We start from the raw sequence: 13,903 nt of genomic DNA, 5'->3' as shown, positions 1-13,903 counted from the left end.
CTTATTCTGCCAATCGCATGACTAGGGCATTTAGTTAGATTTATTTTGTTTTCCCACGTTTTCTAAAGGCATTGTCACTGGTTCGCAGCTGCCACTCATGGTTCCACGCACCGCTCTTTCAGTTCCACATTTATTGTTTCATTTACAAAACGTTTGACCCTAATTTAACTGCATATGGAGCCCCCGTCCCCTTACCGAAAAAAAAATAATTATTGGGGACGTCATGCACATGCACAATGCAAGCCTACTGTACTTTGCACGTCCTTGCTTACTAAACTTAGTAAGTCCAGTAGATATGTAAACATAAATAGATTAAAAAAAACACATTAAGACAAAAACACCACTTGAAATATATTACTATAAATATAAAACAAATTTACGGCACATACTGAGCTTGGCCACCGCCGCGCAAACTAGTTCCTTGCGCGCTGTTCGTAGCATCAATCGTACATTTTCGATGACAAACCCTCCAGGTAAGGTCACGTGATCGTCGACGTCGTCGAGCCGTGAGGAGCCTCGTAAAAGTTCCATTCCAGTAAGTTTATAATTATTATTTTTTTTATGTTTAAGGTTGTGTTAGTTGCCTAAATCAGTGGTTCTCAAACCCTGGTCCTCGAGTACCTCCATCCAGCCTGTTTTCCATGTCTCCCACAAGTAACACGTGTTTCAAACGATCAGCTAATTAGCAAGCTCCACATGAAGCCTGATCTGAGACACGGAAAACAAGATGGATAGGGGTACTCGAGGACCGGGGCTGAAAAATAGAGGCCTAAATATAGCTTTCATGCGTGCTTGTTTGCTCTAGTGAACGAGGCACGGCTAATTAGGAAATCCCTCGTTAATTGCATCGTGTTTAACACACCCATGGAGAGCGTAACCACGACAACTTGTAGAGCACAGCAGGTTCCCCAAATGTGACTTGGCAATATATTGGCAACATTTTCATACACAAAGGCAAATTCTAATGCAAAAAAAGAAAGAAAAAGTTTTGGTTTCTATAAAAACAGCAGTGAGCAAAAAAAGTGAGAAGGGTGAGCTTGGGCAAAAGCGGTTTAAGCAGTATTGGGACTTGTTGAACGACATTTCTTTTGGTTGCCGGTTGCAGCATCAATGATCCTGTTAAATCCTGCAATTGTGCGGAGTAAGGCAAGCGGATCATTTAACATTTTAACTGCTTGACCAACCTTGTTGATAACAATAACGTCATTCTGACTAGACGTAATTGCATTTTGAAGAGCTGGAATATCTGTAACTTAATTGTGACTCGCCAAAAATGACAGGTGCAGATGTCTGTATTTCAGTTTTGCCTTGTCATAACACAAACAATTAGGAATTAGCTAAAAATGCTGCTAACCTGTTAACTAGAACACATAAAAGGGAGCACGTAACTCCTGTTCTGTTCTGGCCTCTCTCCACAAGCTGTTTCAGAGTTCATTTTAATGCCCCCCCCCCAACCCCCCCAAAAATATTGAAATGGTCTCTATGCCTTACCTCTCTGAGCGGGGTCATCTAATCAGCAGCATTTGGAGGTACCGAAGTGGGAGCTCAGAGGCGAAAAAAGCTTTTTCTGTTGTTGGTCCCAACGACATTTTGTAGAATTGTAGAATGGCCCGTAACGCCTTACATTTTTCGCACAGGTTGGCGCCAACTCTTAGAAGATGATCCACCACTAACGCTCTCATGAGACTCACTCAGAGGTTCCGAGCATTGCTAATCCTTTCCACGTTACTCCTTGTTTTCCTCTACTCCAACCTGCGAAAGGAGGTGGTCTCCAGGGCGGGAAAACCTCCAAAGCATGCCGTTGCGCGACAAGCGGAGGTCCTGACTCAAGTCCATACCCCGGTCCGGGCCCAAGTCCAAACCATGGTTTGGGCAAAAGGCCAAACCCCGGTCCGGGCCCAAGTCCAAACCCCGGGCCAAACACAATTCCAAACCCCGGTCCGGAACCAAGTCCTGTCCCAGCCGAGCGTCAACATATCTTCTGCGTTCAGGACGTCCATCCCGGAAAACGGCGCATACTGGAACCGGCTTCTGCACTCCAGTCTGAAACGTACAGACCGGGGCGAGGACCCGTTGAACCGGGACCCGCCTTGGCCTCACTGCCAGCAGACCAGTCAAGAGCTGATTGAGACCAACGTGCACGACGTGGCCTCCTATCCACTCCTGCTGCAGAACTTCCTGTTGGGGATGATGTGCCGCTCGCCTCCTTTCCTCATTGACCAGCCGGACAAGTGCAGAGGGAACGCCCCCTTCCTGCTCTTCGCCATCAAGTCCATGCCGGCCCACTTTGAGCGGCGGCAGGTATCGTGACTTAAATAATGATTGAATTCAATTTCAATTCTTACGAGCCCATTAGTGGCACCACAAATGACTGAATAGCGACATTATTTATTTCACACAGGCGGTGCGCAACACCTGGGGGCGGGAGCACCTCCATGACGGTGGCCTACGTGTGAGGACGGCGTTCCTGCTGGGCAGCGCCTCGCTGGACGACCCGGACCTCAGTGCGCTGGTCAGGTCAGTATTGCAAACTGTCAGTATTGCCAGCTCAGGGGTTAAATAATTGCTGTTGCATCATGATCACTGCCAAAAACTTAAAAATTGAAGCATTATTTTTTTTGCGCTTGAGTGACAATGTATTCAAATTGATTGAAGATTATGTTACTAGTTATAATTAATTTTAATGTAAAATAAGAAATGGCATCATTCCGTGGGCTTAGGACTTTGGAAGACGTCAGTCTTGAGGCTAGTTCTTTTATTTTGTGGCTCATCCTTTGGTCAATGCTGAAAAATTGACTTATTCTTGTATTTATGCTCAGGCGCAATAACGGTACTATATTGCTCTGGCGCCATCTAGTGGTGTCCTGGTGCCAAGGAATATTTCCCTACAACATTTGAAAAGTATCGAAATTTTTTGCTAGGTTTTTTTCTTCCTGGAAAAATAATTTGGAGTGTCTAAAAAGTAGCTCAATTCAGCAACAAAAGTTCTAAGTTGACGTCAATGACTCAGGTTCGAAGCTGAGCGCTACGGCGACGTCCTGCAAGCCGACTTCCACGAGTCCCTCATCAACCTGACCCTCAAAATGGATACCTTCCTCCGGTGGACCCTGGAAAGATGTCCACGGGTCTCCTTCATCTTCTATGGGGATGACGACGTCATGGTCAACACACAGAGCTTGCTGAGCTACCTCAGATCTCTCAACTCTTCCATGGCCGCTCGCTTGTACGCCGGACATGTGATAAAGACGGCGGGCCCAGTGCGGGACCCAAAGAGCAAGTACTTCATTCCTATGAGCTTCTACGAGGGGCTCTACCCGGCCTATGTGGGCGGAGGCGGAGTCGTCATCTCCGGGGCCTTGCTGCGACCGGTCTATTCCAACTGCGGAGCTATTCCCTTCTTCCCCATCGACGATGTTTACGTGGGCATGTGCTTCAGTGCCCTGGGGGTCTCGCCCCAGGCCCACGCAGGCTTCCACACTTTTGACATCCGAGAGAGAGACCGCGAGAACCTGTGCGCCTACAAGAAGTTGATCCTAGTCCACCGCCGGTCTCCCCAGGAGTTGAAGAGGATCTGGAGGGGCATCCACAGCCCGCTACTGACTTGTTAAGGTGAAATATATTTTTTGGTGGGGTTGTAAAGGGTTACATTGCTTAAAGCATTTTCGCTGATAGAACACATGTAGGATTAGACCTTGTTTATGAGACACAATAAAAAAAAAAAAAATTCTGTGTGTTAAGAGTGGAATTAAGTTTTTTTTCTTTAAATTAGCAAGTATATACTAAAGCAACGTAATGGATTGAGGAGTTTGGGTGTGAATGGGATAGTCCAATCAAAATGGTGGCCAAACAGCTACAATGGAGACTAGTAGCTAACAAAAATAGAACGGTGAAAGTTTAGAAAATTAGTAGAAACGAGACACGAATGATTGGAGACGACTGAATGGAGCAGTCGACAAATGTATTGGCCACAAACCAGGAAGTAGCCTGCTAGCTAACAAACAAAGTGTCTAAAATCGTGAGCTGCGACTTCCAAAGGCCGAATTTGATGGCCACGCTTTCCTTCTACACTAGACCTGTGCAAATTCACCATGGTTTATTTATGCGGTTTACACACCAAGCCTGTGAAGGAGTTACATCAGTGTGCTATCGATGAGTTTTGTAACAGTTTCACCCAACCCACTGAAAACCAGAACAAAGAAACCCGAACATGATTGATACAAAGTATTCAACTTCCTTCAGTACAACGGTTTACAATGAGTGATAAATGACAAGGAAGTGTGCTAACTGTAAGGCACCGAGCAGAAGAAAGAACATCTATGAAAGCACACACTCTTCATTAAAAAAAAACTACATTGTTGTGCATCAGTAGAAAGCAGGAGTTCTCAAACCTTTTGGTTCTAAGGAACCCTAGAGGGGATTTTTTTCCCTTTTTCTTACAAGCAACCCCGTTAGCCTAATAGCATAATTGCCCAAGTCATATTGACATATCACATTGTGTGTGTGTGTGTGTGTGTTGGGGGGGGGAACTATCCAGTCCAGTGGTCTTGATTCAACTTCTGTGTATAACCGTGATTTTTTTCCTTTCTTTCTTTTGTAAGCACAACAATATTTGTGTGATAGTGAGTTATAAATGATTTGGACAATTATGCTATTGGTCTAATAATTTGTACCCCAAAGTACTGTAGGAATTGAGAAATTATTTTCTAGGCGTGAAAAAGTTGTAATATTACAATAACCGTATTTTTGGGGAGGAAAAATAAAAGTCTGGTGTTTTAAGAATAAAGTACTTTAACATGACCCCCCCCCAACCCACCCTCTAATCTTTACAAGAAAAAACAGCATAATTTTTCAAGAAGAAAGTTAGATCTGATCGAAAAAATTTAAAATCTTTACAAGAACATATATTTTGTGGTGATAAAAAGCTGCAATTTTATGAGTGTATAATCTTTATAACATGTATTTGGACAAGATAAATATCTTAAGAGGGACAGTTGTAATCTGACAAGAATAAAATGCCTTTATACTCTTAACAAAAAATGTTTTACAATATGTTCTTGTGCCTTATATATATATATATATATATATATAAAAAATCTTTATTCCTTTAGTAATACGCCTTAAAAAAAAAATTCTAAATACGGATGTCAGATTTATGTATGATACATCACAATTTAATCAGCACTTTTAATTGGTCTAAACTAATGTAGAGAGAAATTAATTGTCTTACGGTATGTTCTCCATATCATTAGTCTAATAGCATAGTTGCCCAACATTTTCAGAAAAAACAAATACAACATACAACAAAGTATCCAGTTACAAAGACAAAAGAAAATTTTTAGAAAGCGCATTCTTATTTGTGTTGCGACAGTAACTTAAAAATGGCATAGGCAATTATGCTAGTAGGCTAGCAATATGCACATTTAAGTCTTAAAAAAATTTTTTTTTCTTTTTGACATGCCAATTTATTACAAATAATTGTGCGCACCTCAGTTTGAGAACCCCTGGTAAAAAGCATTTAATTAAGAGTCTTTGTCGTAGTTCTCGAGGGGGTAGTGCTCCTTGTACTGCTGCACGTGCCGGAAGAGCGACTCGCGCTGCTTGCTGAGGGCGGGCGTCATTTCCTCGTAGACGTCGGTGAAGAGCAGCTCCGGCTTGGGTTTCAGGCGCTTCTCGGCCCGTTCGAACACCTCCATGACGGTCTTGCGTGACTGCTTGCGCCAGGCGCGCTCGTCGTCCTCGCTCCACCAGCCCCGTGTCGCCATGTAGTGGCGTAGGCGCGAGATGGGGTGGTCCTGCTTGTCCCAGTAGTTGACCTCGTCTACCGAGCGGTACGCCGAGCTGTCGTCGCTGGTACTGTGGTGACCGATCCTGTACCAAAATCATCCCAAATTTATAAGCCAATATGGATTTTTTTTCGAGGCTGCTTTTGATATAGGAAATTCCGCTAACCAATAATCAGTGGATTAATTAAAGGAATAATAATGACAATTGTAGAATAACTTTACAACAATAAATATATTAAATACAGGCACACCATCTGACTGTTTACAATAGTTTGTCATTTTTTACTTTACGAGATTTTTTGTTGTTGTTGCTAATCTTTGTCTTGTAATGTGTCCTTTTGGAGAGAAAAAAAGAATCAACAAAAATCGTCCGTTTGTTGCCAATTCTAAAATCGCTAACAGTAGCTCAATTAAATTGACACATTTTTTTCATATGTTATATAAAATTGTTCTCTCTGTTTAAAACTGACAGTTTAAAAAATAATATACAAACAAAATCTTGATACTTGAGATTTAGTGGAAGGGTTTGTGTTAAATAATTTAAACATTAATAACAGTCTTATCTAACATGGGTTCATTATTCTGTATGGTATTGACATGTTATGATCGTCTTCGTTTTAAGTGCTTTTATGACATCTTGTGGCATCTACATAATTCCAAATACCCTTTTAAAGGACTGGGCAGGTGGGTGTCAATTATTTGTGGTCTATAAGGAAAATGAATGGATGGATGAAAAATACAAAATATTACACAAATGTTGCGAAAATTGACTTCTTTTATTTTTTAAACATTTGCCGGGAATACACAAATATTTGAACAATTGATTAAAAATACAATTGACAAAATATTAGGAAATAAATAATTTAAAAGATACACGAACAATAGAAAAAATAAACTAAAATAAATAAAAATAGACCAAAATGTATCTTAAAAAATGCCTTGGTTCAAACTTACCTGACAGTGTTTTGTGGGATTGTACGGCGTGAACGGTCGCACTCACTCACCTGTACGTCATTGCCTCAATGAGGAAGGGCTGATTCTCGGCGACGGCTCTGCGCCGAGCCTCCTTGGTGGCGTTGTAGACGGCGAACACGTCGTTGCCGTCCACACGGATGGACAGCATGCCGTAGCCCGGACCGCGAGCAGCTGTTAACCAGTAAACAGTATTTGTATTAATATTACTATATTATTGTGACTAGAAATAGAAGACTGAAGAAATCATTCTGGAACTATGAGTTTGTTATCTATCTATCTCCTCCCCCCATCATCCACCCATCCGTGTATTTAACATGTTAAGAGGCGTGGAACATGAAAAACAGAAAAATCCACGGAAGTTTTGTTACCGATGCCATCGCCACGGTACTGCTCATTGGTGGGAGTGGAGATGGCGTAGCCGTTGTTGCGGCAGAAGAAGATGATGGGGCACTCCAGCGTGGCTGAGAAGTTAAAGCCGGCGTGGGCGTCGCCCTCGCTGGCTGCCCCCTCGCCGAAGTAGCAAATCACCGCTCGGTCGATGTTCTCCCGCTTGATGGCGTACGCCGCTCCCACAGCTGGACGAAAGGAAACAGAACGTCACCTGCTGTGATTCATGGGGTAAGGGGCACCCGAGCCAAAACTGCGCCCGCACTTTGCGGGATGGCAAACTCACCTTGCGGGATCTGCGTGGCCAGCGGCGACGAGATGGTGACAAAGTTGAGGTCCCGTGAGCCGTAGTGGACGGGCATCTGGCGGCCTTTGCCGAGGTCGTCGGCATTGGCGTAGCACTGAGCCATGAAGGAGTCCAGGGGGAAGCCGCGATACATCAGCACGCCTGCAGGGGGCGCACAACAGCTCAATGCTCATGTTTAATCATTTACTTTGCGTTCAATTTAGGGATTCAATTCTGGTTTAAGGTTTAAAGTAAGGGTTACAGTTTAAAATTATGTTTTCAAATTAAGGTTTTAAGACTGTTTTAGGGTTTCCAAAAACGGATACAATTTGAAATTTGGGTTTCAAAGCGTGGCTTCCAGCCAAGGTCAGGGTTTCAAGTTTGGGTTTCAAACTGTCGTCAGGATTACAAGTAAGGGTTTCAAATCCTGATTTTGGGTTTCAAGCATGGGTTATAGTGTTAAATTAGGGTTTTAAGATAGCAAGGCCTTGAAAAGAAGATTTAAAGCAAAGGTTAGGTTTTGATGGCTAAGTCCACACGTGAATATTTCAATTAAAAGGCTTTTTTTTTTTTTTAAATGAATAAATAAATAAATATACCGACCAGCTTCTCTGTATTGTCCAAAGACCATGTCAGTTGCATCAAGAGCGGCGGCGCTGCCGATGTGCGTGCCTTCCTCACCGTAGTTGGTCATGTAGAAAGTAATCCTCCCCTGTGATTGAAAACATTAAACTCATTCATATTCCCCCCCCCCCATGCTCAAAAACAGGAAGTGAGCAACGGGTGCGCGTGAAGTACCTGTCTCTGGGATTCATAAAGAATGCGGTCCATCGTGTTCAGCAGCGTCATCTTCTGGTAAAAGTTCAGAACCGTTTCTTTGGAGAGCTGAAAGAAACATACATTTTTTGTTCAGAAAAATATTTCTAAAAAAATCTGCCAATGTGTGAATCTGTGCAGTGCCGAACCACAACAGAGAAAAAAAAAAGTATTGGAGTGTGAGGGCAATGTTTCAGTGTAATTATCTTTGTCTTATGTTGTAATGAGTTAATGTGTAAAAAAAAAAAAAAAAAAAAAAAAACACTTGGGCCCTTTTTATATGATACTTATTAAATTGTAGCATATATTTAGTTGAGACGATGAACGGTTACTGTTGAATGTAAACAAGCCAAAAAACATAATTGCTGTTCTGTTTAATCAAATATCTGTGGCAGAAAACCTGCACCCATACTTGCTGTACTTGTTCTTCAAATCAAACCGCAGCCGTGTTTGATTCTTGATTGACAATCAGCGGGAGTGAGTAGATAAGTTGGCAATGCCCAAGTTTAGCAAAAAGAGAGACAATGAAAAAACTGATATTTTCTGCTTGTGTAAATATGCCATATACACAAAAATGATCAAAACATATTGTTTACTTGGCAATGCAGTTTTTGGACGACTGACTTGGAGCCAGTCACAAGAGGGAGTCATGCCGTATGACCTATTACAAAACTTCTTTCAATTCTGCATTTCTCTAAAATCCAACATTGAATGATCACTAATCAACATTATTGTCATAAATAGCCTGGGCCGGTTCGAGACAGTAAGGTGGGCGGGCTCTACCTGTGGGTCCTGGGAGGGGTTGATGATGTTGCCCTGGCGGTCCATGACTCGGTACACCGGGATGCCTGAAATTACATTGGGCTCGATGAACTCCAGCTGGTCCACAAACTCCGCGGAGGCGCCGGGAAACTGAGGCTTCTCCAGCGTCGGGTCAAATGGCTGCTGTCTGTGTGTGGCCTGGAATTTTATTTGATTAATTTTCTTAAGTTTATAGACAATGTGTACATTAATTAATCAATATCAAAACATGAAGAGAGGTTTGGATCAGATTTAGAAAGATGGTTTCCATATTTATTTATTTACAGTATTTAAAACACATTTGTTGCACACAAACACATTGACATTTTCAGACGCTCCCACTGTTCAACCAATCACAAGCGACAATGAACACCGGCTAGCTAGGCGCTTAGCCACACAGCTATCTCGCTCCGAACATCCCAGCAACAAACAGACGATGCACGAACGCCTTTCTTCCAAACCTAAGATGTTTACAGTGTAAAACCCGCATGTTTTCTGCTAGATTCCACAAAGCCTTATTTGCGTTTTAAACGTAATTTGAATTCGTCGAGTGTTGCCAAGCCTTTTCGGTGCCAAAGTATCGCGAGACTTGAAGGAGTCAGATTCCCATGAATGCCGAGGCAACAATAAGTTAAACCACTTCATTGTTTTTAATTTAAATCACACACTCGGTTACATTATGAAGAAGAAAATGACCTATAATCATGCGTTTTAGTGGGACAAATAATCATTCCTGGTTGCCAGGCTCGATCCACATCATAATATTTTTGGGGGCATTAAGCTAACGCGACCTTCGAGGTTGCAAAGCTAAGCGACACTACAAAATAGAAATCAGATTTTTGTACTTACATTGACTCTAAAGGTTCTGTGATGAGAAAGCCTCGACGCCTTCAGGGCAGCCGCTTGACGGGCAGCGTGAAAACATGCCCTATACATTTTGTTCATATGGCTAATGCTGCTAACAGCTGCCATTAGGACCGTCCTCACGCTGTGTTAGAACAAATAAATTGTCGGCGGCCGTTGCACGTCTTTGGAAATTAATATTAGTAATCCGATCACGACGCTGAGTTTGACACTTTTCAACATGCAACCGCACAGACGCAAGTATGGGAGGAAAGCTACGCACACAGCTTCAAGACAAGCACCGTACCGGATGTCAAATGAGGCTTCAAAATAAGACGAAATGCTATTTTTATTTTGTTTTTAAACCTAATTATATATAAATACAGTATATATATATATGTGTGTGTGTGTGTGTGTGTGTGAAATTATTTAGTCAAAAGTAAAAAGGAAGAAATTCTGATTCTGAAATGTTTTCAAAACAGCATGCCGTAACTTTAACATTGTGAATTAAGGAACAAAAAAGTTAAATAAGCTAATGTTAACTTAAAAAGTACATCTTACTAGTATTTCGAAAGCCAGAAGCTGGTGTTTTTAGGTTGACGTAAAACAGAACACATTTGGCGCTAATAATTATTGTATTGCAATGGGTGGGAATTGGGAATATCACACTTCTCTGAATAGTTATTAATTCTCCCTGTTTGTACGTTCCTCCATGTCGCTGCTGTTCTTGTTTTCTTCGCCGCCCTTTAAAACCCACAAATTTGAATCAATCAGATGCCATGGTTGACTGTACATCTATTTACATTTTTTAAAGCCATTTTGTCATCCACACAGGTTGAAAAAGTAACTAGCATTTCGACAAAAGGAGTAGAAAGAGTAGATAATTTCAGAAGGGGGTAAGTATTAAGTGGTCAGAAAACTAAACACGCCTACTCAAAGTAGTAAGTTCAGGTAGCTTACCTGAAAAGGGACGTGCAGTATCAATGAACTGAGTTTGTACTTCGTTTTTTTCCACCACTTTTGTCACCATCTTCATAATCATCATCATCAGACACATCTGCACCCACACATTTTCAAAGGTATTAATATGATTTATTCCTGTGTTTTGCATGACCGAGTGTGCGCCGTTCACTGTTAACTAGAAAACTTCAAGACGGCCAAATTGTTTATATTTGTACAAATCTGGACTGTAATATAAGTTGAAAACTGTTATAAAATGTCACTATAAATACTTAAAAAGGGTCAGTATACAATAATCAAATATTCACAAATGTACCTGATGTTATTATTTGTACGGAGATTCTTTTTGTTTTGCTTTTTAATGTAGCATGTTCTTTTCACTGACGGTACCTGAACGGCGCACAGCGGGACTCGGGACTGTGCTAGTGTGATGTCATTGATGAGCGCCTCCCTAAACGGTAAACAGGAGAGACGTAATTTCCCCGCGACCGGTCCAACACACATTTGTCGGCACGATGGAGGAGTGCAGTCAGTCAACAGTTTCTCTCAGAGAGTTTGGGTGCGAGCAAAATTTACTGTCTCGTCCTGACGGTTCTGCGTCTTTCACGCAAGGTAGCAACTTTGAAATATGATTCAATAATAAGAAATAAGCAGTTGGCTGCTTCTCAGTGTGAAGCGGTTCAGAAAATGTATGAATAGTGATTAGCCCTGCTGTGTCTTATGTGAAATACTATTTCTACTATTGTACGAACAGCCGTGATGTATAAGTTGTCAAACGCTGTACCACGTTTATGCATGTAAACTAGCATTTCTTTGTATGTTTAATTATTCTTTGGAGGAGCTCTTAAATCCAGGGTTCGTTTTTATGAGTGAGTTTATATCCATAACTACTATTGAACAAAATCTGGATCACAAATGGTATGTCCTATTTAATCGACAATATTGTTTGTTTCGAGGTGACACCAGTGTACTGGCTGCAGTGTACGGACCTGCTGAAGTTAAAGTCAGCAAGGAGATTTATGACCGTGCGACGTTGGAGGTGATCATACAACCTAAAGTTGGACTTCCAAGTAAGTCCTGAGCAAAGTCCAGTGCAATTGTTGGGAGCTTTTTGTTGCTATCATGCTACGCATCACCACCAGGTGGAGTTAGTGTGCTACGGTATTTTAAATTACCTTAAATAAAATAAGTACCCCCTAAACTGCTTGTAAATGCTGGCATGAGAGCTGGCAGAAGAGTTTTTTTGGGGTGGATAAATGCTGTATCTACAGTTCCAACTCTGATACCGTATCTCTGTGTTTGAAAAAACTTGTTTATTTGTAGGTGTGAAGGAGCGAGCCCAGGAAAAGTGTGTGCGCGAAAGCTGTGAGGCGTCTCTGCTGATGTTCCTTCACCCTCGCTCGTCCCTCACGCTCGTCCTACAGGAGCTTCATAACGATGGCTCTGTATCCTTCGCTCACACAGCGAGACTTGTGCAGCTTTTCTCCTTTATGGCCCATCGCTTCCATGGGCCCGAAGTAAAATTTGGTTTTGGGGCCCTTTTTTTCTGCCAATAGTTTTGATTATTGAGCATTCATGCACCTACTATACTGTAAACTCATTGCAGCCTGGGCAGAGTTCTTTTGTCACTTTTAACTTTTAAATATCTTTATCATAAATGTAATTTAAAAAAAAAAAAAAAAAAAAAAAATTAAATCTATTTTTGCTAATGTTTTGGGCCACGGTTTTCTTCCTGACCCGCTAACCAGCTCTTGTCCTGCTTTCTGAACGCCGCTTGCATGGCTATGATGGACGCCGGCTTGCCGATGAGTTGCCTGTTCTGCGGCGTCACTTGCGCCATCCACCCGGATGGAAAAATTATCACCGACCCGATCGCTGCTCAGGAAGCGGTAAGTGTGAGTTTACAATAGCACAATGTTTCCAACTTGGGACATTTTGTCTTTTACACATCCTGGCTCACATGTATTGCTCTGCAGTAAGTCAGTGCGGAAAAATAATCACCCTTTTCCCCCTCATCAGGAGAGTCGAGCTCTAATGACCTTCGCCATCGATAGCAAAGAGCGCAGAGTGATGATGACCTCAACCAAAGGATCGTTTTCAGTGCAAGAGGTTGGTGAAATGAGCCAGTGGTTCTCAAAGTGGGGTTCTCAGAGCTTTAACTTGGGGGTCAACAAAACCATTTGCGATAAATTAGTATGTTTTATCATTAAAAAAAAGTGTGTATCTACATTACAGTATGAGGACCAGCACGTCAATAACACAAACATCATAAACCAATGTATGTATCCACTTATGTTTGTGTGTGTGTGTGTGTGTGTGTGTGTGTGTGTGTGTACACGCGCGCATGTGTACAGATGCAGCAGTGTATTGCCATCAGTCAAGCGGCGTCCGAGAAGATCTTCAGCTTCCACAGAGAGTCGCTCAGGCGGCGCTACTCCAAAACCGTCTGATCTTTTTTCACTCTACTCGCTGCACAAAGACCAATTTTTCTAATAAAATATTCATCAGCCAGTTTGGGCCGCCTCTGCTTCAGTTCACTTCTAGGTGACGTGTGTGATTGTGTGTATGTCTGTGTGTGTGTTTTGTTTGTTTTAGAACAGATTAAAAGAGATGGAATGACGTAAGTGAGACAAAAGCTTGAAGAACTCCTGTGGTCACGAGGTAGGAATTTTATAAATTCTTCCATAATAGATGATCACTAGTTTGCATTTAATGATGTGGGAGTGTTTAAAGGGAGGACTTAATTAGTACAAAAAAAAAAAACATTTCATGACATAAAAAAAAGCAGTTTATTTGATGTGTGTTATTGATACACAACAGTACTAAAATGTACTGTGGCTCTACAGTAATAAATTCCTGCTGTGCGCGCTTTGGCCTCATAGGGGCAGTGTGGTGCACGATTGGAGATGCACTACAGAAAATAGAAGAAGAAAGTGGCAAACAATTAATTTAAAAAAAAATCGTTTTTCACACATATTTAACCGTGAGTATTGTTATATTCGCTATCTTTATGTGCTCCTGCAGCGTTTGTGTGTGACGAGTTGTTATTTGA

At 41.8% G+C, this 13,903-nt stretch overlaps 3 protein-coding genes across 4 annotated transcripts; 2 read left to right on the top strand and 1 right to left on the bottom strand.

Moving 5' to 3' along the window:
- Nucleotides 1-392: 392 nt before the first annotated feature.
- Nucleotides 393-3,732, top strand: b3gnt2l (UDP-GlcNAc:betaGal beta-1,3-N-acetylglucosaminyltransferase 2, like). Of its 2 annotated transcripts, none has more exons than XM_077566479.1 (4): nucleotides 393-535; nucleotides 1,762-2,301; nucleotides 2,402-2,517; nucleotides 3,011-3,732. In XM_077566479.1, the coding sequence occupies exons 2-4, from the start codon at nucleotides 1,864-1,866 to the stop codon at nucleotides 3,606-3,608; spliced, it is 1,152 nt and encodes a 383-aa protein (XP_077422605.1). In that variant the 5' UTR covers nucleotides 393-535; nucleotides 1,762-1,863; the 3' UTR covers nucleotides 3,609-3,732. The 2 variants fall into 2 exon arrangements, with proteins under 2 accessions (XP_077422605.1, XP_077422604.1); XM_077566478.1 differs by having other exon boundaries at nucleotides 1,638-2,301.
- A 340-nt stretch (nucleotides 3,733-4,072) lies between these two features.
- Nucleotides 4,073-10,203, bottom strand: bckdha (branched chain keto acid dehydrogenase E1 subunit alpha). Its single transcript, XM_077566477.1, has 8 exons — nucleotides 9,898-10,203; nucleotides 9,031-9,207; nucleotides 8,230-8,316; nucleotides 8,035-8,143; nucleotides 7,432-7,593; nucleotides 7,127-7,333; nucleotides 6,788-6,929; nucleotides 4,073-5,868 (listed from the first exon to the last, which is right to left on the bottom strand). The coding sequence occupies exons 1-8, from the start codon at nucleotides 10,018-10,020 to the stop codon at nucleotides 5,520-5,522; spliced, it is 1,356 nt and encodes a 451-aa protein (XP_077422603.1). The 5' UTR covers nucleotides 10,021-10,203; the 3' UTR covers nucleotides 4,073-5,519.
- Nucleotides 10,204-11,329: 1,126 nt separating this feature from the next.
- On the top strand, nucleotides 11,330-13,365 carry exosc5 (exosome component 5). Its single transcript, XM_077566967.1, has 6 exons — nucleotides 11,330-11,463; nucleotides 11,808-11,921; nucleotides 12,175-12,296; nucleotides 12,600-12,740; nucleotides 12,871-12,960; nucleotides 13,206-13,365. Exons 1-6 carry the CDS (start codon nucleotides 11,367-11,369, stop codon nucleotides 13,299-13,301), a joined length of 660 nt encoding a protein of 219 aa, XP_077423093.1. The 5' UTR covers nucleotides 11,330-11,366; the 3' UTR covers nucleotides 13,302-13,365.
- Nucleotides 13,366-13,903: the final 538 nt, after the last annotated feature.

The sequence above is a fragment of the Vanacampus margaritifer genome, chromosome 5, assembly GCF_051991255.1.
Source record: "Vanacampus margaritifer isolate UIUO_Vmar chromosome 5, RoL_Vmar_1.0, whole genome shotgun sequence".
In the NCBI taxonomy this organism is placed as follows: Eukaryota; Metazoa; Chordata; class Actinopteri; order Syngnathiformes; family Syngnathidae; genus Vanacampus; species Vanacampus margaritifer.
The sequence above is the reverse complement of the archived record's forward strand: the minus strand, read 5'-3'. Positions and strand labels throughout refer to the sequence as shown.

Excerpts from the sequence above, each read along its gene's own strand:
- exosc5 (XM_077566967.1), top strand. The coding sequence starts at position 11,367 with ATGGAGGAGTGCAGTCAGTCAACAGTTTCTCTCAGAGAGTTTGGGTGC. Across the intron at positions 12,297-12,599 it reads AGCTTCATAACGATGGCTCT|CTCTTGTCCTGCTTTCTGAA; the intron begins GTATCCTTCGCT and ends CCCGCTAACCAG. Across the intron at positions 12,961-13,205 it reads GATCGTTTTCAGTGCAAGAG|ATGCAGCAGTGTATTGCCAT; the intron begins GTTGGTGAAATG and ends GCATGTGTACAG.
- b3gnt2l (XM_077566478.1), top strand. The coding sequence starts at position 1,681 with ATGAGACTCACTCAGAGGTTCCGAGCATTGCTAATCCTTTCCACGTTA. Across the intron at positions 2,302-2,401 it reads CCCACTTTGAGCGGCGGCAG|GCGGTGCGCAACACCTGGGG; the intron begins GTATCGTGACTT and ends TATTTCACACAG. Across the intron at positions 2,518-3,010 it reads GACCTCAGTGCGCTGGTCAG|GTTCGAAGCTGAGCGCTACG; the intron begins GTCAGTATTGCA and ends TCAATGACTCAG.
- bckdha (XM_077566477.1), bottom strand. The coding sequence starts at position 10,020 with ATGGCAGCTGTTAGCAGCATTAGCCATATGAACAAAATGTATAGGGCA. Across the intron at positions 7,334-7,431 it reads GGCCACGCAGATCCCGCAAG|CTGTGGGAGCGGCGTACGCC; the intron begins GTGAGTTTGCCA and ends CCTTTCGTCCAG. Across the intron at positions 5,869-6,787 it reads ATTGAGGCAATGACGTACAG|GATCGGTCACCACAGTACCA; the intron begins GTGAGTGAGTGC and ends ATTTTGGTACAG.